Source organism: Sceloporus occidentalis, unplaced genomic scaffold (assembly GCF_023333645.1).
Source record: "Sceloporus occidentalis isolate IW3139 unplaced genomic scaffold, rSceOcc1.0.p SCAF_1, whole genome shotgun sequence".
In the NCBI taxonomy this organism is placed as follows: domain Eukaryota; kingdom Metazoa; phylum Chordata; class Lepidosauria; order Squamata; family Phrynosomatidae; genus Sceloporus; species Sceloporus occidentalis.
Window position 1 is genome coordinate 78,432,611 of NW_028316981.1, and position 24,475 is coordinate 78,457,085.

The following is a 24,475-nucleotide window of genomic DNA, read 5'->3' on the forward strand; positions in this document are numbered from 1 at the left end:
AAATGATTTGCAGTAATGCACACGATGTACTTTCAACTTCACTCTGACCTTTTAAAAACATTTTTCTCCCTCTGTTCACCAGGGAGGATTTAGGGCAAACAGCACCGCTTTGCATCTGCCATGCTGCTTTATTTTGTACATCTCCAAATTGGTAAAATCTTTTGAGCCAACTCTCAGCAAGTTGCCTGGAATTCCACAAAGAAGAAAGGAATACACTATTTGAGCAGCCTGAAACACACTGGGGCTTTTTGCCGGCCCTCCTTTCGCAGGCGCTTCCTCTGTTATAGGGGAACACTGTGTGCTTGGGAACCCAAAGGGATTTAATGGAAGAGCCCACCAGCCTTCTGTGTTTGTAGTAAAGTACACTGGTTTATTTAGTTGATATGTTTCTTTACAGAATGCAGAAAACACATTTTGTTTTTAAAATAATTATATAAGGACATAAAAACACATCAGTGGTTGGTGAACACTTTTTAATACAAGATTCTCTCCCACCATTACAGTGTCTAGTGGCATAAACAAACAGCACTAGTGCTTAGGGGGAAGGCGGCTGATGAGAATGCCATTGTTATTATTCCGTTCACTGCCCCTTCGCCTCCAGTTTCTATGGTGACAGGTAGGCCCAGGCCTGAAACCGTTTGCGCTTGCGCATGACCAGTATAAAGTGGTATCGGTTGCTAGGGACAACGGCACTGTTTGGAAGGCCCTTCGAACTTGCAGCATTTGGGCTTAGGAGGCTCTGCGTGTTGTGAAGTTGGAGACATCTGAAAGACAAGCCTGCCAGTAGAGATTTTGGCACTCTGCTGCCATGGTTGCTCACTGCAGGGCAGGGGGACTTCTTACGACCATGTTTCTAGTGTCTGTTCAAAAGCAGTGTTCCCTGCGTGGTGCTAGTTCATCCCCTTCCCTACAACCGGAGGGAGAAGAATCCATCACCTCTCCTGATCTCAGACACACGCCAGAATCCCAGCACCATGAGGGAGGGGGAAAAGAGACTGTAGGGCAGGTCAATACTCCTCAAAACTAGATAAAGGCAAAACCGGAAGCATTCTTTACAGTCACCCTCACTTCAACACATACTCCTCTGAGACTGTAGCCCACCTGAAGGGGGCAGAAGAAAAGGGCAGAACTCTATGGAGCCACAGCCAAATTAACCTTTCTTTTGATAGGCAAAATCCTGTTCAAGTAGTTTTTTTAAAAAGGCTTGATGGGAAAATGCCACCCTAGCAAGTTCAAGAGGTGGAGGTCATTTTTAGCCATTCATCCACTAGTGTGTTAACTGGCCATGTCGGCACACAAACATACTTTGCAAAACAGTCAATATGGCTTAAAAGAGTCTGCTTTGTGTGCAAAGTCAGCCAGAGGCTGCCCAGCCCCAGCCAGGGGATGGACTCATTATTGCAAAGGGTTTTTCCTCCCTCTAATGTACCAAAAATAGTCTCATATGGACGAGGAAAAAAATATCCATGTGTAAAAAGACTTTGTCTAAAAGAAAAGGAAAAAAAAGGCATGGGAGCAACCCTGAGAGCAGCTCCAATTTCCCAGGAGAAATGCGTGGAAGTTCATTTTTTAAAAAGGCAAAAAACCTAGACATGGCTCTAATATTTAAAACAATGACTAAAAAAGGAAGAAAGAAAAAAAAAATCCAAACCGAGCAAAGCAGTCAGTCCCATTGAATTGATACTAAGAAGCTAAGCTCATACAAACTGCTGGCAGCGTTACCATTTTTAATTATTTTTAATAAAACAATTTGAGGCTGTATCAAAAATTTAGTAAAAAATTAGAGCTGAGTGTTCACTGATTTTAACTATGAACTATTTCTGGCGTTTTTTTTTTTATTTTGCCAACCGCCAGACAGCTACTATTGCGTCTGTGTGCGCGCGGAGGAGAGCAGTGAGGGAGTGGACCGGGACAGCCAACAGCCGGACAGAATGGGGGGGGGGAGAGGGGCTGTTACAATACTGTGGTCCAGGAGGAGTCTTGATGTGAGGAAACTGCATTACACTACATAAAAATATTGCATCTTCACCAAAATATCTCAAAGAGTGTTTCAAAAGCCAGAGAGTCTGCCTTCCAGATGAAAAATCTCAGTGCAGCACCATGACCCTTGCAGCCTGCAGATACCACTGGTGAGCCTCCCCATTTCCAAAAGGTAACTCTCCTTCCCCCCACCCTTTTTTTTGGTAATTGCAAAGAGCTCGCCAAACTCTGTTCTGAAAGAAACCTGTGGCATCTGTTGAGCAATGGCAGGCAAGAGCAACAAGAGCTCATCTACAGTTTGCAAAAAGGACCCCTGCTGATGACTGAACTGTATAATGTGTGAAAAAATAGGATTCCTTTGATAAAAAAAGACGGTCCCTCAGCCTGATTGGCATTGGAAACACCCCTCGAGCTTATTTGTAGTAAAGCATTCCCCCCCTTTCCCCAAATCTATACATACAAGTTTAGGTAACAGCAATTATATGTAAAAACTTAATGTTGACCTCAGAAAGTCCTCTGAATTTAATTTTTAGGCTACGTTTCATGTTATGCCCTGTAGCTAGACACACGTGAATAGAAAAAACAGTACAGTTAGTTTTAAAGGCAAACAGCAGAGACTCAGTGTGCCACCCCTAGTGCTGCCTGCATGTCCAGCCAGTCTCCTTTTGCACAAGATGCTTTGAGACGCCTGCTGTCAGAAATACTTTTTTGAGCCAAGAATTTTTTTTCTATGAATAAACAAAACATAAGCTGTTAGGCAAAAATAAAATCAGTGTCCCGAAAGTTCCACAAGCACTCTGGTGTAGCAAATGCATTCGGAGAGGGCCTGCTGGGACCGGGCAATGTTTTGAGACTCTGTATGTTGGTTTTCTAGTTGGTAATGGGTTTGCAGGCCACTGATCCCTACAGACAACACTGGTGTGGAACTAGAGGCCCAATCTCCGCCAGCATCTCACGTTCATTAAGGAGGGACATAAGGAGGTGGAGACCTGTATGGGGTCATGTTCTTCGGGCGGGAGCCTTTCCCCTCCATTGGTGCTGTGAAGGGAGGGGGAGGCTGATAGGGAGGTGCGTTGGGGTCTTCGTCTCGCAGAGGAGTGTACTCTCCTATGGTGTCTTGGTTGAGTGGGGTAGTTTCTGGCATATTCTGATTGGGATACTCGGGGGGTGGGAGTGGGGCCTTTTCTTCTTGTAGAATCAGTGGCATGCTGGAGGAAGGGGGAGGCTTGGAGTCATCAAGCTCATCAGCAAAGATTATTGGTACTCCCTTCTTGATAAAGGTAGCTTGATCTTCAATGGTGAGTTTGCCCTTTCTCTTCTTACGATAGCAGATCATAGCTATGATTCCAGCAATAAGAAGAATGGCCGCCACCACTACTGCAGGGATTACTGTGTGCAAGTAGACATCGTCTGTGCTTGTCTTTTCTGGATCCCGTGGAATCACAACTGTAGGTGGTGCAGTTGTAGGGAGGCCTTCTCTCACTACAGGAATAAACTGAATGTGCCTGCAGCTACCAGCACCAACTACAGAAATGTTGATGGGCTTAAACTCCGGCTCTAAGGCATTAGTGAAAGCTGGGCTTGGGCCACCAGAATCATCAGAAATTTTCTTGCTCATGGTACGGATTCTCTCTTTTGGACATGGTGCCAAAGGTAGGGTATTGTTTGTCCACTCCACCACAATAGAGCCTTTGCCAATGTTCTCAATGGTAATAGTACTGCTGTTTCTATCTCCAAGGGCAAAGGCCAACTTCTTTACCAACATTATTTTCTTATGAACATCATTGGCAACTGTATTATAGTCTCCATGGAATCTGGCTTTAAATTTAACAGGAGGCACCTCATCAGCTGCAAGAGCATGGACAAATATTTCAAAAGCATCCACTGTTGAAAGGCCACCTTTGTCTGTGGCATGCATGAAAAATTCATGCCTGCCTGCCTGGGTGCTATTTGGTAGTCCATACATTAGCTGACTAGTGCTATTGAACTGCACCCAAAAGTTTTCTTCCAATGGTTTCTCATTTTCTAGCTTCATGGTCAGTTGTAGTTTATCAGTGGTGGTATCCTCCTTGTCATAGAAAGTATCTGAAGGTATTTTGAGCTCAAAGTAAGTGCCCACCCATGCGTCCACCCTGTCAATATGGTTTTTCAACTCTGGTGGATCATTGGGAATACGGGGAGTTCCAATGGTAGTGGTGCGAATACGAGTTGGTGGTGAAACTGTTTTCTGGTCAATAAGGGATGGTTTGGTAGTCCGAGGAGGCTTTGGAGGTCGAGGAGTTTTGGTAGGCCTTGGTCTTCGTGTTGTACCTGTATCAGTAGTTGATGGTGTGGCTGGTTTTGGCGGGGTTCCTTTGGGTTTCTTTGTTGTGGGTGGTGTAACTGCTGCAGTTGGCTCTATTTGCCCAGTTACTGTTGGTCGAATCTGGCCAGGGGTAGTAAGACTGGCTTCTACTACTCTAGTTGGTTGAATTGGTCCAAGAGTTGGTGTCTGAACAATAGCACCTCTTGTTCTAATAGTAACTGTGGGTTTCTTAGGCAATGGTACAGGCTCCCTCACTGGAGGAGCTGTGGTTTCAGTGGGTGGGGCAATGGCTGGGGAAGTGGGTGTTGGAACAATCCTAGTTGGTGGTTCTTGGAGGGCAGTTGTTGGAGGTCCAACTGCAGTCACAGGTGTGGGCGTAGCATTAATTTGTCGCCTTATTCTCTTTGGAAGATTAGGTTTCTTGTTAGCAATGTGCCAACCAACTACAGGATAGCCAAGATGAGCAGACATTGTACCTTCTTTAGCTGGAGATTCAACATTGCTTATGTTGGGGACACTATTCTGGCTCAAAGAACAACCCAATTTCCATGACAGTAAGGCTCCGTTTTCCACTACCTTCTTTGCATTCCCTGGTCCAGCCATAAAAGCAGACATGTCAAAGAGTCTGTTATTTACAACAGGAACTAATTTCATGTTATAAAGTTCCACTTCTGAGAAGGTTTTCATTCGGCTTAATAGTTCAATCCTCTGCTTTGGTGTCATTTTTGTTAAGTCAGCATCCAAAATTACAGTCAAGATAGTGACCGGTTCCTCTGCACTACATACAAATGGTGCTGCTTCATTTGCATCCTGTGAAGCCACCCGTACTGACTGAGGTTCATTATGATCTTCAGGGTGAACCTCAATGGAAAACACATTAGTGGTTTGGGGTACATAGCTCCCATTAGAAACCAGATGCATTGCATTCACTGAGATGTAATGAATGCCTTTATCCGTATCAAGTGGGAGACCTTCCAGTGTGCTACTCTCTGGTTCCCAGTGCAACCAAGATGGTAAGGATTCTTTTCCAGCTTCAGTAATCTATTAAAGAGAAAAAAAAAGTCATAGGTAGTTACCATGTCTTTTAAACAGCAAGTAGCTAATAAACTCTTTTTGCTAACGTTTTTGCAACAGACATTTAAGACCCCTATAGGAAACAGGTTTGGAGGGTAAGCCTTGAGTATCATAATGCATAGTTCAACTTTACAGGTGAAAGAAACTCAAGATGACTATAAGGTAATGGGATTTAAACAAGCTTGTAAACAGATGTTTGCCTGATTGCTGGAAGTGAGTAAAAACCCTCCATGGCTGACAAAGAAAAGAAACTTTTGTGAGGTGAAACCAGTTCTTTCTTCTCTAGAGCCACTAATGTGCCACAAATGACAAAAATACAAGGACGCTTGTGCACTGAACCAGTTAATATATTTTGGGTGGGGAAGAATCAATAATTTTCACAAACATATTTGGAAGCCTGAGGCAAAATTGCTCTGTGTAACATAAATTCATCTATGGGCTTTATCGCATGTGGCTTTTAAACAGCAATTTCATTGAGAGGGAAGTGGCATTGGTGACGATGATTGCACGGCATCACTTCCTTCCCCTACCTATCCTGTCCCCCAGCTGTCCCTTCTCATTCACAGGGAAACCCACGAATGAGCTGCCAATTGTGCAATGCCCTGGATGTGAAAAGCCATTCCCAGGGCATTCATGCCTTGGCAGTGTGATGATGGCTGCAATAAAAATGGTAGGTTGCCGTTTTATTTTTTTACTGTGATTGCAGTGCGAAAGGGGCTAGTGTGATAAAGTCCTATACTCTTGTAACTTTTGGAATACAAATCTCTTCTGGTAAAGACAACTCTCTTTCTGATAAGAGACAGTATTCCAAGATAAGGTACTTGCCACTATGGCAACAGAAGCAGGCAAAGTAATCAAGGAAATTTGGGAACCACTCTACTTTCTTGCAGTACTAAAAAACTTGGCTAAAAACATGTGGACAATACATGAAATGTCAACATAATGGGGAGTAGATGAAAGAAAGAAAAAATCTGGTACAGTCAGCCCTCAGTATCCATAGGATCTTTATCCAAGGATTCAAGCATCCCTGGCTTGAAATCAAGGTTTTAAAAATATAAAATTCCAAAAAAGCAAACCTTGATTTTGCCATTTTTTATAAAGGACACTAATGAATATAGTTGGTCCTCCACATTTACGGCTTTCATTTTTGTAGATATGATTATTCACAGATTTGACTAATATATTCTCTCTAGGAATCTCTAGGTCCTCCAGTGGAACTCTGTAGTTGACTTCTGCCAAAAGTCATGCTGGAGGATCTAAAGATCATAGAAAGAACACTTCTCTAGGCATCTATAGGTTGTCCAGTGCAATTTATGGTCAACTTCCAGCACATGTTGACCAGAGAGTTGCCCTGGAGAATCTAGATATTCCTACAGCGGTGATCTCACAGGTTAAAAATTGCCTTTTTTATTTGTGGGTTTCCCACTTTCACGGGGGTCCTGTGACCCCAACCCCAGCAAATGGGTTTTGGTTTCCACAAGGAATCCCGGAAACAAAGCCCAAGAGATACCAAGGGACCACTGCAGATCCATCCAGAAGATAAGATTAAGAATCCTATGCCAATTTTTTTTTATTTTAGCAATCTTCATGTGTGTCTGTACACTCGTCCCTCCACATTTGCTGGGATAAGGGGTACAGGACCCCTGTGAATGTGGAAAAAATGTAAAAAGAAAAGAAACAATGTTTTTACCTGAGAGAATACCTCTCTAGGAATCTCTAGGTCCTCCAGTGAAGCTCTGTGGTCAACATCTGCCAGAATTGCGCTGGAGGAGCTACAAATGCCTAGTGAAGTGTTCTCTTTAGGAATCTCTAGGTCAGTGGTGAACCTATAGCATGTGTGCCAGAGATGGCACATGAAGGCATTTTTGAGGGCATGCAGAGGGTGGAAAAAAGAAGGAATAGGTGTGTGCCTGTTCCTCTTCTTCCCAGCCATCCCAGGCCTTCAACTGTCTCTGGAGATACAGCTGAAGGCCCGGGAGGGTGGGGGAGAGGAGGAGGAACAAGCACGCATCTGTTCCTTCTCTTTCTGGTTGTCCTGGGCCTTCAGATGTCTCTGGAGAAGTCCCTGGAAGTCCTATCCCCAGTGGCAGAATTCCCACCTCCAGAAGGCAGGAGTCATGCCTCCCGACATCCCGTCCTCCTGGAAGTCCAGCCCCATCATCGGGTGACACCTGGTGTGGGAACACCTTTGAGTTTGGGCACTCAATCTCTAAAAGGTTCACCATCACTACTCTATGTCCTTCAGTGTGTCTTCTGGTTAAAGTGCACTATAGAATTAATCTATGAATAATGAAATCCGCAAAAGTCAAAGCCACAAATGTGGAGGGACGAGTGCAACACACAGAAGACCCATCACTCAAGTTAACTTCTGTAAGAATTCTACAGTTTTGCCCTATTTATAAAAACTAATACTCTCTGTGTGAAATTTTCTATGTATTTGAGATACCAGTAATAGGCAACCTTCTAACTATCATTTTTAGCAAGCAGACCAAAACAATATTTTAAGGTCCAGAAAAGTTACTGCTTGCCTCTTCTTTTAATAAAAACAAAACAAATCCTGAAACTGCAGCTTCACTGTTAATTTAAGATAATTACACAGGTTTCTTCAAATCACAGAGTCTCCTTTTCCAACGTGTTCCAGTGTGGATGGCATGCCCAGATTTTGCTCTGACACTTTGTGGCACGCCAAGATATTTCTTCAGGGCAAAAGGAGTGGAGAACATGAAGTCCTACTATATAGACGAGAGGGCCAGAGAGTGAAAAGAACAGACAGGCGTGTGTATTTAACATTTTTCTTTAAAAGTAACTATCATACATGGCATTGTTAGTTATCCTGGAATCTAATGAATAATATAAAAATATACTTCAAATTTGCTGAGGGAGTAGAAATGTAATGCAAGCAAAAACTACACTTCTACATCTAAGCAGGATATGATGAGGGATCACTTAACCTTGGTCTTCCTCTACAATTCCTGTTCATTTCTTCTGTTTCTTCCAATCAAATCTATGAACTATATAGAAGTTAGTTAAACACCTACGTCTATATATCTGTGTATATTTCCTGGGCAGGAAAGGTAGGGAGAGAGATATGCATGCTAGTTTCCTACAGACTGATTAACGGTTTTGTTGGTCCTGTGAAAAGCCCTGGTAGTCTGAAATGTCAACCAGCAGACTACCTACAACTCCTGCATGCACTACTGCATGCACCACCTCCTCCATGCAAAAAAGAGGAAGCTCAAAAAGGTTTTTCTTCATATAAATGAAACATTTATTTCAAACATATATTCACTGACATGAAATGAAAATGTTATGCAATCTCATCACCTTATCCTTTACTTGGATTCTCAGTTTCATATGGATGATAAGGGCATTTTAAGCTGCATTTATCCAGATGACATCTTTTGTGAAAGCTCACAGACATCAGAAGAATGAAAACCTGTCCAAATGTATGTTGAAAATTAGTCATAAAGCTGAAATCCCACTGATTTCAAGAGGGGACCACGGACACACACTTGTTCAGATTGTGCCTAAAGTGTTCAATACACTACAGTATTGCTCCACAATGAGGATTACAAGAAAATACAGCAGGAATTGTATATTTTCGAACTCTAAAATCCTAACTTCATGTCACACTGGGCTACATGACCAGCATCTTTTTCAGGGGAGAAATACTAAATTCAATTAAGGGTTGCAAAGGCAGCACCATGCTAGAAGTATGCCTGGCTACAGCTTATTTTCTTACTAGAAACCTTCCCAATGTCCCTGGAAATCAAAAAAAGAGTTACCCAACTTCCCTCACAAGTCATCCTCCTAGATCTAGATGAACCTATTTTATGATCTTATCCATATCCCCAGTCATGTTACTGTTTATTTGTATGCCTAAGCATACAAGAAACAGAAAAGAAATGGGTAACAGACCAGCAAATAACAAGTCATGTTGAAAAGAGGATAGATGCAATATCAACTTCAGTACAGCCAAATCCACAACAGGTAAGACCACTTCCTCCCATTATAAGCATGCCCAGAATTAGAGACCTTCAACAGAGAGGCCCTGTCTACTGCAACAGCACCTCAAATGGGAAATTTCTTCCCAAGGGAAGTCAGGCTGGCTCTTTCCTTACTGAGCTCCCAACAGGCAGCCAGAACTGTATTATTTTCAGGTGGTTGGCATTTAACATTGCTAATCTATTCTTTAAAAAGTTTTGTTTATATATTGTGGTTTTATTGTACCTCACTTTGAGAACTGTGATAGGAGAAAAGCAATGTATAAATATTGTTAATAAACAAACATACTGACCCCAATCAACTCAGGTCCCATTCCCCCTTTACTTATGACTTTTAGATGATAAGCTTGATGTTAGGGACTATTTACTAGTTGCTTTATGGATTTTGTTTTGGCATAATAGCAGGATTCTAAGATAATTTAAATAAGTAAAAAATTGTCCCTTCTGTTGCTTTTGATAAAAGATGGGGAACCTTCACATTCCATCCAAGTTTTTTTGCAAGGTTCTTCCATGATCATCAGAGTCATAGAATAACAGAGTTGAAAGAGGCCACAAGGACCATCCATTCCAACTCCCTGCCATGCATGAATACAAAACCAAAGCACCCCAGACAGAGGCCATCCACCCTCTGTTTAAAGACCTCCAAAGGAGGAGGGTCCACACTCCAAGGGAGACAAGTCCTAGTCAACTGTCAAGTCCTAGCTTTAGATTTTGGTCTGGAAATCTCTTGCATGAAACTGAGCTCTGATTTGTAGCCCAGAAATCTGAGGGACAGAAGTCTAGAACTTTAGACTGTAAAAAAAATTGAATGAAAATCTATTGCTGCTATGATCATGGTTGGCCTGTCATGCAGCAAGGCGATGCAACCTGCTTGCAGTGGTATCATGAATGAAGGGCAGTTGAAGGCAGGAATTGATGTCTGAAAGAAGGAATTTTTTTCTTAAAGTGTTGATTTTAGTGAGGGTAGGTGGTGCCACTTCCAGTCAATTTCAGTTAGCAAAACTGTCTGATGTCTGTACATCACCTGGCAGACCTTAAACATTAAATGAACTTTTAAAAACAGTAATACTGACTGGTGAATACAATTTTAATAATCAGGAGAGGAGAGGATAGCTTATATACAGTCTGTCTTCCACATTTGTGGGTTTAACCTTTGCAGATTTGATTATTTATGGATTATTTGCTGCTGCCTCTACTGCTGCCCTATGCCATTTTATTAGGGACTGCAAGCCTTGCAAGACTGAGAACGTGCAACAAGTCTTGTAAGTCCCTATTAAAAACATTGTACGGCAGTAGCAGAGTTGGCAGCAAGTCCCACCAGCAGCCCACTTCTGCCTTGCAAAGGAACCCCACTATCTCAAAGGTGTACATGGTGAGTTGAATGAATGGCTCTCAATTTTTGTGTGTGTTAAATATGGTTTACAGTTTTCCCACTTTTGTGGAGGTCCTGTGCCCATAGCCCCAGCAAATGTGGAGGGCTGTTTGCATTAATGTTATGGCATTCCAAGATATCCCTAGCATACGAGTAGAACCTGCACATTTCTAGGTTTAGTTCTAAAGGACTTTGTTGCAGTCTAGTGAACAGCTGTGATTAAGCTCTCCTCAGTAAGGACATTTTTATTTTTCTGTAGAGCTCTGACTTGCCAAAACACAGATTTCTACAAGCCTGTTATAACAAAAATGGATTTGTTGCAAGTGTGCACATCCAGTGGACATCTTTTCCCCAAAGAAGTTAATCTCTCCAGAAACAGAGGCAAGAGGACAAAGCTATAATGGGTGAAAGGAAAACATATTATTCCCATGACAAATATCCCAAGCTCTAGCCAAACATGTTTGAGACAGTACATTCTTTTCCCAGTGAAACAGTGAAGACCAATAATGGCTATGCTAAGGTTGTACTGGACTTAAAATTTTGATGGTTCATGTTAAATTACTATGATAGATGCAAATTCAAATCTTCATTATGAACATCTATCATTTTGACATATTGCAACTGTTGTTTAATTCTCAGAACAGCAAGAGTTGGTTTTTAAAAAAAATGTATTTTATTATCAACAAAGGTGCAAATTCTACTGAAAGAACTACATACAGCACATTTTACAAAAGAAGCAATTTCAAAATACTGCAATGAACAGCAAATTCTATGCGCAAAATACATTACAGAAATCACTATAACCGATAAACATGAGTTACAACAAATTCAAATTATTTACTGTAACCCCTGTTTTTGGGAGTTCTTATTCTTTTCATGAGTCGTGGGATAACAATAGGAAAGATAAGAAAAAAATGAACACCACAGATTTGTATATGGAAGCCTATGAACTTTTGCAAAGTGTTAATTTTAAATGAAGACTTTCATTCTCCCCACCCACCTCAGCAATAGGGCATGAACAAGCTTTGAAATGTTCTCCTGAAGGCAAACTAAATTGTGCACTGAGAATTAACTATGTGCTGTAATTAATGACTTTTAAGTGTTTATCTCTGGTTTGATCATGCCTCATTTTTTTCTCTAACAGTGCCATTCCACCTAGAGGCAATGAAAACATCCCCAGATAAGTTGGGTGATACAGTAGAAATTAATTAATCCTGGCCTCTCATTATGCTTTCCCACCAAAAAGTTAGCCACTATGTGCCAACATTTTACTCCTGAGTAAAATAATGTCAAAGCAGTTACCTCATGGTAGGAAGTGAGTTCTATTTAGTTTACACCTGAGTGAGTAGGCAGAGGTTTGTAGCCTGGGATAAACTATGCAGTATGGGATCAGCAGTCTTTCTGTCAAATGAAGTATTTCAAGCAAGCATAGTGTTTGAACATAAGATAAACTAAGAGCATTTTCAATTTGGGGGAAAAGTATCTTTCTGATACTACTGTATTGTTCAAAATATACAGTACTGCTTTTTTCCAGACCATTCAGTTCAGAAAGCTAAATACGTTTTTAGTACACTAGAAAATGCAAAAAGATACTCTATTTTAAAAAGGCACATCTTATTGTATTGCTTTAAGGAGCATGGTAAGGTATTTGTGCATGAACAGGGCAGTCCAGGGCATACCAGGCTTGCTATTTCTTTGCAAAGTAATTTCTGTGACGCTCTCTAAGTAGGAGGACTGAACAAGTGAATAACACAAGGACAATTTAGCTTTTATGCTTAGAAGAAACTGGTTAATGCAACAACATCCTGGCTTTGTTTAACTGAGTCCCTGAAATATAAACCAGAAGAATAATCCAAGTACTTAAATCTTTACTTCAAGGGATGAGCAAAATTTCTATTTGACTTTATGCATACACAGTAACATACTAAGCAAGATCAATTATTTGCAGGCTAAGGCACTCATAGTTGGTAGTCAGGCCTAGTGAATAAAGGAGGCTTTACATCTTAATAAATATGTACAGGACCAGTCTGAAACTGGCTTCCAGAACATTTTAAAAGAGATAATAGTTGCCAGAGAACAGAGGTTTTCTTCAAAAACCTGGATACTGAATATTTTTGTGATTGTGATAGTTCATTATGAATAGGGTTGCCATAAGTCTGGACCTCCAAACCGGGACAAATGTAGGACAAAATTTTCAAATGGAGGGCACATTTTTTAAAAAATGGAGGACACACGAAAAAATGATGGCTTTAAAAAAATGTTAATATAAATTCATGTTTCTTAGGCATGATCAAAATGGAGGACATTTGGGCATTATTCCTAGACAGATGGCAGAAATGGACTTTCCCTTTCTGGCCACCCCCCCTCCCCCCATTCCAAACAGCACATTTGGGCACTGAACATGGCTTTACTTAACATGGCCTCTTGCATATTTCAGAGGCTTATTCGATAACCAAACTCTTTGGGTTTCACACTGAACATGCTATGCATACTGAATATGTCAAGGTGGTTTAAAAAGAAGTGGGTTTGCCCTCGGATTCAACTGTACTTCTCAGAAGTGTGTACTTGGTCTAGGGAATTTGGTTTTTCCCCACTGCGCATGAGTTTGTAAAAATCAGAGTAACTTACACTGGCCATGCCTCAGAGGCTTGCTGATATCAGTATCACCATTAAAGAACCAAAAACACACAGAAAATGCACTTTGGAAGGTGACACTCTCTCGGCTTCAGAAACAGTGCCTGCATGTCTCTGAAGCTGACTCATATCATCATCATCACACTATCATTGTCAAAATAAGGGAGACTTGTTAGCATTAAAAGACCCCCCCCAAAAAAAAGCCACCTTGAGGCCTCTGGCCACTCACTCACCACCTCCTCCTCCTCCTCCTCTTCTTCTCCTTCTTCTTCTTCTTACTCCTCCTCCTCCCCCCTCCTCCTTTTCCTCCTCCTCCTTCTCCCCCTCCTTCATTTGCTGGGTGGCCTGGAAGGAACAGAGGAGGAGGAGAAGGAGGAGGAGGGTGGTGTGACCGCGCGGGGAGGCGGGGGAGGGTGGCAGGGAGGCGGGGAGGGGGGCACGCAGGAGGCGCACCTCCTTCTCCTTCGTTTCCTCCATGTGACCGCATGGCATGGAACGGAGGAGGAGGAGGAGGTGGGTGGCGCGGCCGCGTGGGGAGGTGGGGGAAGGTGGGTTGGTGCTGCACGGGCCCCAAACCAGGGGCTGGGGGCCAAACCGGACCAGGACCGGGAGGGGGCCCCCAAAAGCGGATTTGTCCCGGGGGCCACCGGGATATGGCATCCCTAATTATGAAGCTCTCAATACATGGAAGTTTGTCACTCTAAGGCCTAACCATAAACATGAAATACCGTCCCCCCCCCCCTTTCTTAAACTGTCTCTTTACTTTACACACTCGGCTTTAGCATGTTTGTATTCAAATCAGAATCATGTTGCCTCTCAAACTAGAATATTTTTTTCAAGATACAAATTTCCCAAACTCTTAAAAGTGACACTCCAAAGGCACCAAAGCCCCCAGGCAGAAGCCTTTGTAGAATATTTTACATTTCCCTTAATGCCTATTTTAAAACATGCTGAGATGGTATGGTCTCCTGCTGAAGATACACAGTACTGCATAGATTTTAAATGGGAATCATTATTCTGAAAGTTAGATGGCAAGGTGTGTGAAAATGGATTTGGTAAGCCTGGTTCATGAGCAAGCATATAGTGCAGTCTCTAGGTGCTACTGCATGGTTTTAATGCTTAGCATTTTTATAACACTTTGGAATATTCAGACAGTATTACCTATTGTATTGCAATCATCTTTACAATGGATCTTTAAGGAAAGTCAGCATTACCATTCCAGAAAAGGAACAGAGATTATAAGGCACATCTGGTGGAGGAGAGATCCTGCAAAAAAAGATACCCCAGGGGTCTCCAGTGGAGAGAAACATTTAAAGCATCACTGCCCACTATTATTGAAGCCCTCCTCTACTTGCCACCCACATTCCTTTCCAGAAGGTACGACTCTGAGAGAGGGAAACAAGCTTTGCAGGGCTGGCATTATGCCTGTTTAATGTTAGACACTCATTTATTTCATCACAATCTTTTGTAAGTTACTTCTTCAGATGCAATGGACTATGGTGGGCTAGAGCCCACAAAAGCTTATGCTGAAATAAACTGTTTAGTCCTTACGGTGCCGCAAGACTTCTGTTGTATACTGAAACAGACTCACATAACTATCTGAGACAACTGAGACATCAGATACTTTGGTACTTGTGTGAGAAGACATTATGCCATGGTGATGGCTGACAAGGAAAAGATGGTGCTCACAACAGCCAGAAAAGGAGGATGTGGCAATCTTAGAGGCTGGGTCTAGATGTGCTAACTGCCACCTGCAGGTACCCCATGTTAGATAGCTTCATTGGTTCAGTCATCGAATCTGACATCAATCCATAATTTGACTTCTCAGTACAGCAACCAGATGATATTTCTACCTGTATTTTAAAACAGTTTTCTGGGCTGAGGGACAAAATTGAGAGATGTTTCTCTCATGATCCGAAACACAATATTTTAGCAGTAGTAAACGGGTCCTAGAGCAGATCAAGCCAGAAATATCCCTAGAAGCCAAGATGACAAGACTTCGGACTGTCATACTTTGGACACATCATGTGAAGGCATGAATCACTAGTAAAGACAATAATGTTAGGAAAGGTGGAGGGAAGTACAGTGTGCCCGCGTTATACGTGGGTGTGCTATATGTGACTTTGAGCATATGTGTTCAGCTGTGTGGGAGCGCGCAGGGCGCAGAGGGTGGCGAGCCTGAGGCACGCATGTGCCGCCATGTGCACGAGCCCCATTCAAGTGAATGGGGCTCAAGCATACGCGGAATTCGCCTTACGCGGGGGGTCCGGAATGGATCCCCACATAAGGCAAGGGTCCACTGTAGATAGAGAGGAAGGCCACATGCTAGGGATGGACTTTATTAAAGAGACCACAAATATGAGTTTGCAGGAGCTGGGCAGAGCAGTAGAGGACAGGGGGGCCTGGAGATGTCTCATTCATAGGGTCGCCATGGATCGAGATTGATGCAAAGGCAGTTAACAACAACAAATGTTGCTGCACCAGTGAAACAAAAGCAGATTCACTTGCAGCCTTGTTCATCTTGCTTGCAAAGAAAGTAACCGAACCCCAGCTTCCTCTGATACTTTCTTCCACAATCTCATGAAAGAGAAGTAACTCCAAATTCTAACCAGTGGAACCTCTTCCTTGTCACACAGCAAGCTTCTCTGCTATGACATCTAAATGAACATGAATATGCATATTTATCTCTGGACTAAATTGGAAACAAAACTACCAGAACCCTTGCAGCTGATGTGACAGAGCTCCTCAGGGTAACTGAAGTCAAGAATGCCAAGCAGGAGTTAAATATGGGACTGGTACTCTTTTCAAAATGCTTTGTGCAACTCAACCCTTATCCTAAGAATGAGAGACTACTGAAGCTGCATATATTTGACAGTTTATGCCAAGAGAACATAAATATTTCTTTCTTTCATCTCCCACCACAGAACAGGAGATAGAATCAAAGTTAATTCTGATGTGAGAAGGTGAAAAAGGCTTTTCAACACAGACGTGGTTACCATAATGAATTCTGTGCAAAGCTACTCTTAATGTTGGTCTGGAAACTGTGCAGACTCCTGTGTTTTATTACTGACTAGGATGCCTTGTCACACACATAATATTCCTTATGCTAAAGGACTCATATTGGTTGCCACTATACTACCAAGCAAAGTTTCAGATGGTGATATTATCATACAAGTTCCAATATAACTTGAGAACCAATTACAAGGGAGGTGCCATACCCAGCTTCAATTTCAGCAGCCCCCAACCCTTCCCAATTCTCTCACCTGATGTTTATACCATCAAAGAAACATAACCCAAACTTCCATTCTTGGGGACTTGCCTTTCTCCTTTAATGCCTTTTCCTCCAGAAAGAGTACAGCTCTTAGCAAACCCCAGAGAGTATGTGCACAGGGTAACTGGAAACCCAGAGTTTGCCCATGATTTCCTTTTACAAACCTCCTAAACCACTCCAAATCTTCAATGCTCCTATTCTCTATGCCACTCCCTAGATTCCACTTGGTGGCAAACCAGAGACAGGCCTTGTCTACAGAAGTACCCACCCTGTAGATTTACATGCAGTCTCAACATAGGCATGTTTTAGGTTCAGATGGATAACATTCATGGGCTGGGGTCTCCATTGGTGCCTCCCAGGAGAATTCAGAGGGCTGCACCACATATCGTATTTGTCTCCAAATGCCCTTTGGAACAGGAGGTGACCTGGAAGTCAACCTCCAGGTCACTCAGTGTTGGGGAGAAAAAAGATCTCTCACGGGCCAAAAATGGCGGGTGAGAAACAGTCTCTCCCAAAATATGACAAAATTAGCTCTGTGCATCCTCAAGGGTATTTGGAGACAAAAAAAATTCAATGCTGGTGTGCCATAAGCAGTGCAAAGGTTGCACTTTCCCCCTTATTTTAGGTTTTATAAAAAATGTCTTTTTACTTTGGCTTTCCTGCAGTCAAAAGCAGGTCTGAATATCCTTAAATAATGTATTATTATGTTTTCATTATTTTAATTAACCTACCTCCATATTGTCTTATGGAGCTACTCTTACTTCAGGGTTTGTAAAAATGAGACATAATGAAGAAATATTTTTAACAAAAAACTTTAATGTAGATGAAGTATTTCCAACTAAATCACACTGATGTTGCAACACAGTTACAAAAGTAACTGTATGCATGTTTTGGTCTATATCAGAGATCTGAGCATTCACCTAACATATAGGAAGCTTTGCTATTAATCCAGTATGATGCATCAGCCACAGGCGTTTGGCCAAGATTTATTTCAGGTACAAATACAAAATCAAAAATATTTTAGAACAGAGCAAGGAAATACATACTAGCAAGCAGAAACCAGAAAGAATTTCAAGGTTAAAGCCCCATTTCAGCTTTCACAGACAATTGGACATACAAATTAATAAAAAGGCACAGTGTGTTTTGATATTGCTTCAGTGTCATCTTAGTGCAGAAAGATATATGAGCCTAAGCTGAACAGACATAGATGAAAGGGGACAGAAAAGGAAAAGTGGCTCAAAGGGGGAGGGTCAAGTCACTTCACACTAAGATTGTAAGATTCTTAGATATTACATGCATCAGCCCTTACCGCTTACTGCCTTTGAGAATTCATTAAAAGCACCCTATTATTTCTTTGAAAAATTATAGCTCTGAGCACAAGCCAGTAATAAGGATTTTTGAAGGATACAGGCCTTCCAAAACATGAAAATGGAGAAGGAAATTTATTGAACTCTTTACATACATATTTAGAAGCTACATAAGAATTAGCTGAAAAAAGCTGCCAATGTTCACAGTGCATGAAAACCAGCTTAAATCAGTCCTAAAAGAGAGAGTCAAGTTTCTTGTCTTTTTAGCCACCGTTCTGCTTTCATCCTTCTGCAATCTAGTTAAGTCATCAAGTCTGCTATCTTCTTCCCTGTGAAATATGGCTTAATCCATGAACTGTGACACTTATCCAGCAGGACTGTTTTTTAGTTCTAACTAACACCATTTCTGACTATATAAAAAGCCTTAGCTGAACTAACCGCTGGACATGTGGAAGATACTACACCTCTTTGGAAAAAGCTATGTTGTCTACCAGTTGATCCTCAACACAGTAGACACCTCAAAGATTGTAAAGTCAAAGGCATTCATGGCTGGCATCTGTAGTTTTTTTGTGGGTTTTTTTGGGCTATGAGGCCATGTTCTAGAAGAGTTTAGTCTTGACGTTTCACCAGGAGCTGTGGCTGGCATCTTCAGGGAAGGTGCCAGCCACAGTTGCTGGCAAAGCGTCAGGAAGAAACTCTTCTAGAACACGGCCTCATAGCCCGAAAAAACCACACACCCCCTCAAAAATTGTTTTCTATATGATCTGCTTGGTGATCAATCCTGGCCTCAAAGGCCACCACTCCATGTTCCTCAACAACTGAAAAAAGGATGGGTAGTAAACACAGATGAGGCATTAATAATAATAATAAATAAAAGTTTATTTCTATCCCGCTTTTCCAATTCAGATCAAAGTGGCGTACAAATCCAGATAAAATTACAATAATCAATAAAACAAGATATAAAACAGCATATAAAACTAATACTCGAGTAGCTGAGTAGGGGAATCCAGAAAAACATAGCCAGAGTCGTTACCAAATAGAGGGGGAAAACCAAAGTCACATCTCATGGGGGGAAAGCTTGGGAAAAGAAGAAGGTCTTGAGATTCTTCTTAAACAAGTCCAAAGATGTGGTGGAGCGGAGCTCATCAGGGAGATTATTCCATATTCTCGGGGCTGAGATTGAAAAGGCCCGTTGCGAGGTCCTCACATAACGCACAGTTGGGACCTCCAGCAAGTTTTCCCCTGCACACCTGAGTGTGCAGGGCGGATTATATGGGGAGAGGCGGTCCTCCAAGTACCCTGGGCCCAAGCCATTTAGGGCTTTATAGGTAATAACCAACACCTTGTATTGTGCCCAGAAGCAAATAGGCAGCCAATGGAGATCTTTCAAAATAGGTGTTATATGGTCTGACCTGGAACCACCAGCAACTAATCTCGCTGCCATGTTTTGCACTATCTGCAGCTTCTGGGTTTGGTACAAGGGTTGCCCCATGTAGAGCGCATTACAGAAATCCAATTGAGAGGTTACCAGAGCGTGTACTACAGTTTCAAGGTCCCTTCGATCCAGGTAGGGTCGCAGCTGGCGTATCAGCTGAAGCTGATAACAAGCACTTCTGACCGTCGCATCCACTTGAGATGTCAATTGGAGCCACGAGTCCAGAAGCACCCCCAGACTGCGAACTGAGTCCTTCAGGGGGAGCGTGACCCCATTCAGGACAGGTGGACAAATTCCACTACCCGGGCCCGATGAACCTATCACCAGTACTTCCGTTTTCTCTGGATTCAGGCTGAGTTTGTTTTTCCTCATCCAGCCCATTACCGACTCCAAGCAGGCATTTAGAGGAGAGATGCCATCCCTAGTCACTGCATCAGTCAGAGACACAGAGAAGTATATTTGGGTGTCATCAGCGTACTGATAACAACGCACCCCATGTCTCCAGATGATCTCTCCCAGTGGTTTCATGTAAATGTCGAATAGCATGGGGGACAGAATAGCTCCTTGAGGGACACCAGATGTTAGTTCCCTCTTATCGGAGCAAACATCCCCCAGCTGCACCATCTGGAATCTGCCCGAGAGGTAGGAACAGAACCACTGGAGCGCAGTGCCCCCGATACCTAACTCCCTCAGGCGTTCCAGAAGGATACCTTGGTCAATGGTATCGAAAGCCGCTGAGATGTCCAAAAGCACTAACAGGGACACGCTTCCCCTGTCCATGCCCAGACGGAGATCATTGACTAAGGCGACCATGGCAGTCTCAACTCCATAGCCCGCCCGGAAGCCGGTTTGAAATGGGTCTAGAAAATCCGTTTCATCCAAGAGTGCCTGGAGCTGGAAGGCAACTGCTCTCTCAATCACCTTCCCCCAAAAAGGCAGCAGTGATACAGGCCGATAGTTATTATGAATCAGGGGGTCTAAGGAGGGTTTTTTCAGCAGAGGTTTTACAACTGCTAATATCAGTGAAGATGGAAACTGTCCCTCTCTTAGAGATGTATTAATTATGCGGTGCAACAAGGTTGTCACCACAGACCCCCCCTCAGCTGCTAGCCATGAGGGGTAGGGATTGAGAGAGCATGTCATCTTCCTAATGCTTCCAAGGATCTTGTCCACTTCCTCGGTACTAACAAACTCAAAATGATCCAGTTTAACAGAGTCCATGGAAGCTCTGGACACCTCTCTTCTTGGTTCTGAATAAACACTGGCATCGAGATCAGCCCTTATCCGAGAGATTTTATCTGCGAAGAAGTTGTTAAATTTGTCACAGCAGGCTTTTGTTGGCTCTAAAATAGGGTTCAGGGGTGGGGACAGATGAGTTAGCTCCCTCACTACCCTGAACAGCTCTGCCGGACGCGACTCCGCAGACGCAATACGTGCAGCATAAAACAAATGTTTAGCTGCACTTATTGCCACTCTGTAGGCCTTCAAAAGAGACTCTAGGAGTGCCTTGTCGGCTAAGTGCTGATGTCTTCGCCAGTTGCGCTCTAGTCGTTGCACAGCCCGCTTCCTTTCCCTGAGATCTTCCGTATTCCAGGGTTGTTTTTTGGAAGCAGGCCGGAAAGGATGCTTGGGAGCGATACTGTGTAGAGTCCTGGAGAGATCAGTATCCCAGATGTTAGTCAGGGCATCAACAGAGTTGCCGTCAGTTCCAACCATATAGCCCTCTAGGGCTTCTTGGAACCTTTTGGGTTCCATCAGCCTTTGAGGGTGGACCAGCCTAATAGGTCCTCCACCCCCGGGAGGGCTATAGGTAGAAGCCTTGAGCCGAACCTCAACCAGGAAATGGTCCGTCCATGACAAGGCAGAGATATTAGATACCTCTGTCCACAGAGTATCCTGCTGTTACACCCTATTTAGACAAAACTCTGCACTGAGAAGTTTGTCTTGGGGGGGGGGGTCCTAGGTGCAAACTCTAAAAGGCCTGAACACACAATGTTGTACCCTGACTTCAAAAACTTTTATATCTTTTCTTTAATGAAGTTTTGTCAATTCAGTTTTCTGGATTCATAATGTTTATTGATCTCTATTTTAAATTATTTAGATGTTCATTGGTTTTGCCAGTCTGGGAGGCCCATCAGCTGAAGCATCAAAACAAAACAGGAGTAAATTACTTCAGCTATGAAGCCTAAACATATATTCCCTCCATCTGATTGTTGGGAGCTGCATATATTTTCACTGCCTTCATACTTGCTGCTGGGTTTGCTCTCCCCCCCCCCCCCCCCACTGTTATATGTTGGAGGCTTCCCTGTAAAGGGGTAGCATTTTGGAACATATGTGGGTTCTCCCTGTTTTCAGGAATCCTACATGATCAGGACTCCCAATGACAGAGGATACACGTGCAGCAGATTTCATTTTTCAGGATAGCCTTCAATGCACTGGCAGTGTGGGGATGAATGACACGAAAGCAAGTGACATGAAATCAGGCCAGTGCACAGGGCCCTGCTCTGCCTCCATATAAAAGTCACCACAAAACAAAACATGGAAATGGTTTGAGGGAAAATGGCAAAAAGAGTGGGCTTTGTGAATCCAGGCATAGTAATGTCACTGTATGGATACAGCAGTTGGAATAATACAAATCTAAGGAATGTGGGTGATACAGTAATTATTTTGTTTCAATTACAAACAAGCATAAATCAAAAAGGTTTTCATAGAAGACAGTTATCCTGTGACTTGTGGCAGAAAAAGTAATATACACTCATATTCGATGACAGTGACTAATGAAAAATTGCACTGATACCATCACAGCCATTTGGGAGCACAAGAAAATTGTCAATAAGAGTCTGAAAGCACCGTAACATCTACTGACAAGACCTCTTAACTCTACAATTCATCTCCAATCTTCTTACAACTGAAAGGAGTTGAACTAGCCAATCTGCAGGATCCAAAACATATCTGATACTTACTTTGGGTGTGTTATCTAAAATACTAAATCAGGCATAATCCCCGGAGTAGGACTACAGAATCTTCCACGCTCTATATGCTAAAGAACTACTACTCTGATCTTGTCTCACCATTGGCTAGACTGGCGAGATAGGAAACTAAGTTCAACAACATCTGAAAGGCCGCACATGAAGATGAAGTCCTGTGCTTTGCATCCATGTTAAAATCTGCTCCACAACCTCACATCTAATATGGCTGCTACACTCCTGAAACTGACTACTATGAACACTGCAATTATTTCAGCGCCATGATAAAACCTTTTTGTGTGCCTAGACTGTCTTAGATTAGCTGGCAGTATCTATTTTATTGTTTTAGCCACTTCTGATTGTCTTGATATCATATTTGGAGTTTTAATTTTTTAAATTCCTTTTGTATACTGCCCTGATATCCATATGGATGAAGAGGAATTTAAAAATTTAATACAGTTGGCCCTTGATATCCACTCGGGTTTAGTTCCAGTACTCCTTGTGTATACCAAAATTCATGAATTCTCAAGTCCCATTAAATACAATCACATAGTAAAACAGTGCCCCTTAAGTAAAATGGCAAAATCAATGTGTTTTTTTTAGAATTTATATGTTTTGAATAATTTCAAACCATGGATAGTTGAATCCGTGGATACAGCAGGCTGACTGTATAATAAATATGAATAATTCAGGTTTCACCCTTCCAGTTTTATAATCCTGGGACTTTCAGGATTTCACCTATGATGCAAGGACTGGAAAAGCCATGCCCCAGATGTATCATAGTTAACCCACTAAGAAGCAAAAACTACTGCTAACAAGAATGTATGGTAAAGCACTGTATTTACTGCATACTCATTTAATGCAAAAACAGACTTTCTTCTAAAATGTGCAAGGACTTATTAGAATCCTTTGTGGGTCCATGTTTTTCTGCGGTTCAGAGCTGCTCAAGACCTGGAGAATATTTTTGAAGATAACACTCAATTTCAAGGGTGGCTTGCACGCCAGCACTGGAAACTGCTGTATTGTCAAACAAGTGGAACATAAGAATGAGTATAAACTTTGAAATGGTACAATTACCTGATTCCTTTAATCCCGGTTTAAATAGTACGAAGATAATACTTTTGATTTGTCAGCATTGCTAAAAGGAGTGTAGCATTTTCTATTATTTACTCCTCAAGGTATAGCGTGTTATGTTTGCTTCTGCACTGGCAGGCACCATGTCCACGCATCTTTGTACGCTATGCCTTACAAAGTACACCATTGAGATGCTGAGGTGGAGCAAGTGAGTGCATTTGTTGAGCCTGATCTGTCTGCCAAAGACCAAGTACTAAAAGTGCAGTGTGAGAAGGAGCACAAAATCAAGTGTCACCATGTTTGTTTATATGGTGCACTGTGGTGCTAACAGTAGTGTTCTGGATCACCTTGCTTTTAAGTATTTGCCCAAATGCTCTCAAAGTCTACCACCTCCAGTAACTTTGAAAAATTTATGTGAAATTTCCATTATTTCTGACAGTGAGTTGCATGCCCAGTTGGTGAGGCATCTGCCCTTACAGTTAACAGATTGTAGTTTTGTCTTGAACGCAACTCCTTGCAGCAAGTGTATAATGTCTTGTCACTGTCAATCGAGATTTTTTTTAAAAAAAACATAACTCAGAAGCCATACATGTAGTTTGGGATCCTCAACCTCTGCAGTGGAAACATGTATAAACCACTTCCAGAGGACTCTTATGTGCAGTCTGACATAAGGGACTACTGACAAAGGGAAAGCATGAAACCTACCAAACCAATATGAGTAAACAGGAAATTGTTCTTTTCAGCTTTGGAAGATCAATTTAATCTACCTTTAAGCAACTAAATGGTAATGCTTACAACACTTGCTAGAATCTAGAATCAGTCCTGCAACACTAATTGAGGCTGATCAATACCTAAACCAAACATACACCACACAAAAAATATGATATGCAAAATTTGCAGCGGGAATGAAACAAGGAACGCCCAGTCTTGACCAATCAACAGTCTGCTGTTTTAACATATATAAATAGCTATAACTATAGATCTCTGCTACATATCATATAACAAAGCCCTTTTAAGAAAGTCTGATCGAAATCAGCTAATTGCTGGAGGTGT

At 42.2% G+C, this 24,475-nt stretch overlaps 1 protein-coding gene across 2 annotated transcripts in view; it reads right to left on the minus strand.

The window, feature by feature from the left end:
- Positions 1-459: 459 nt before the first annotated feature.
- DAG1 (dystroglycan 1) overlaps positions 460-24,475 on the minus strand; it is a 113,924-nt gene continuing 89,908 nt past the window's right edge. For both annotated transcript variants that reach the window (XM_089526537.1, XM_089526546.1), the window contains exon 3: positions 460-5,326. In XM_089526537.1, coding sequence (XP_089382663.1) covers positions 2,942-5,326 — 2,385 coding nt within the window. In that variant the 3' untranslated portion in view covers positions 460-2,941. The remainder of the gene's footprint in view (positions 5,327-24,475) is intronic.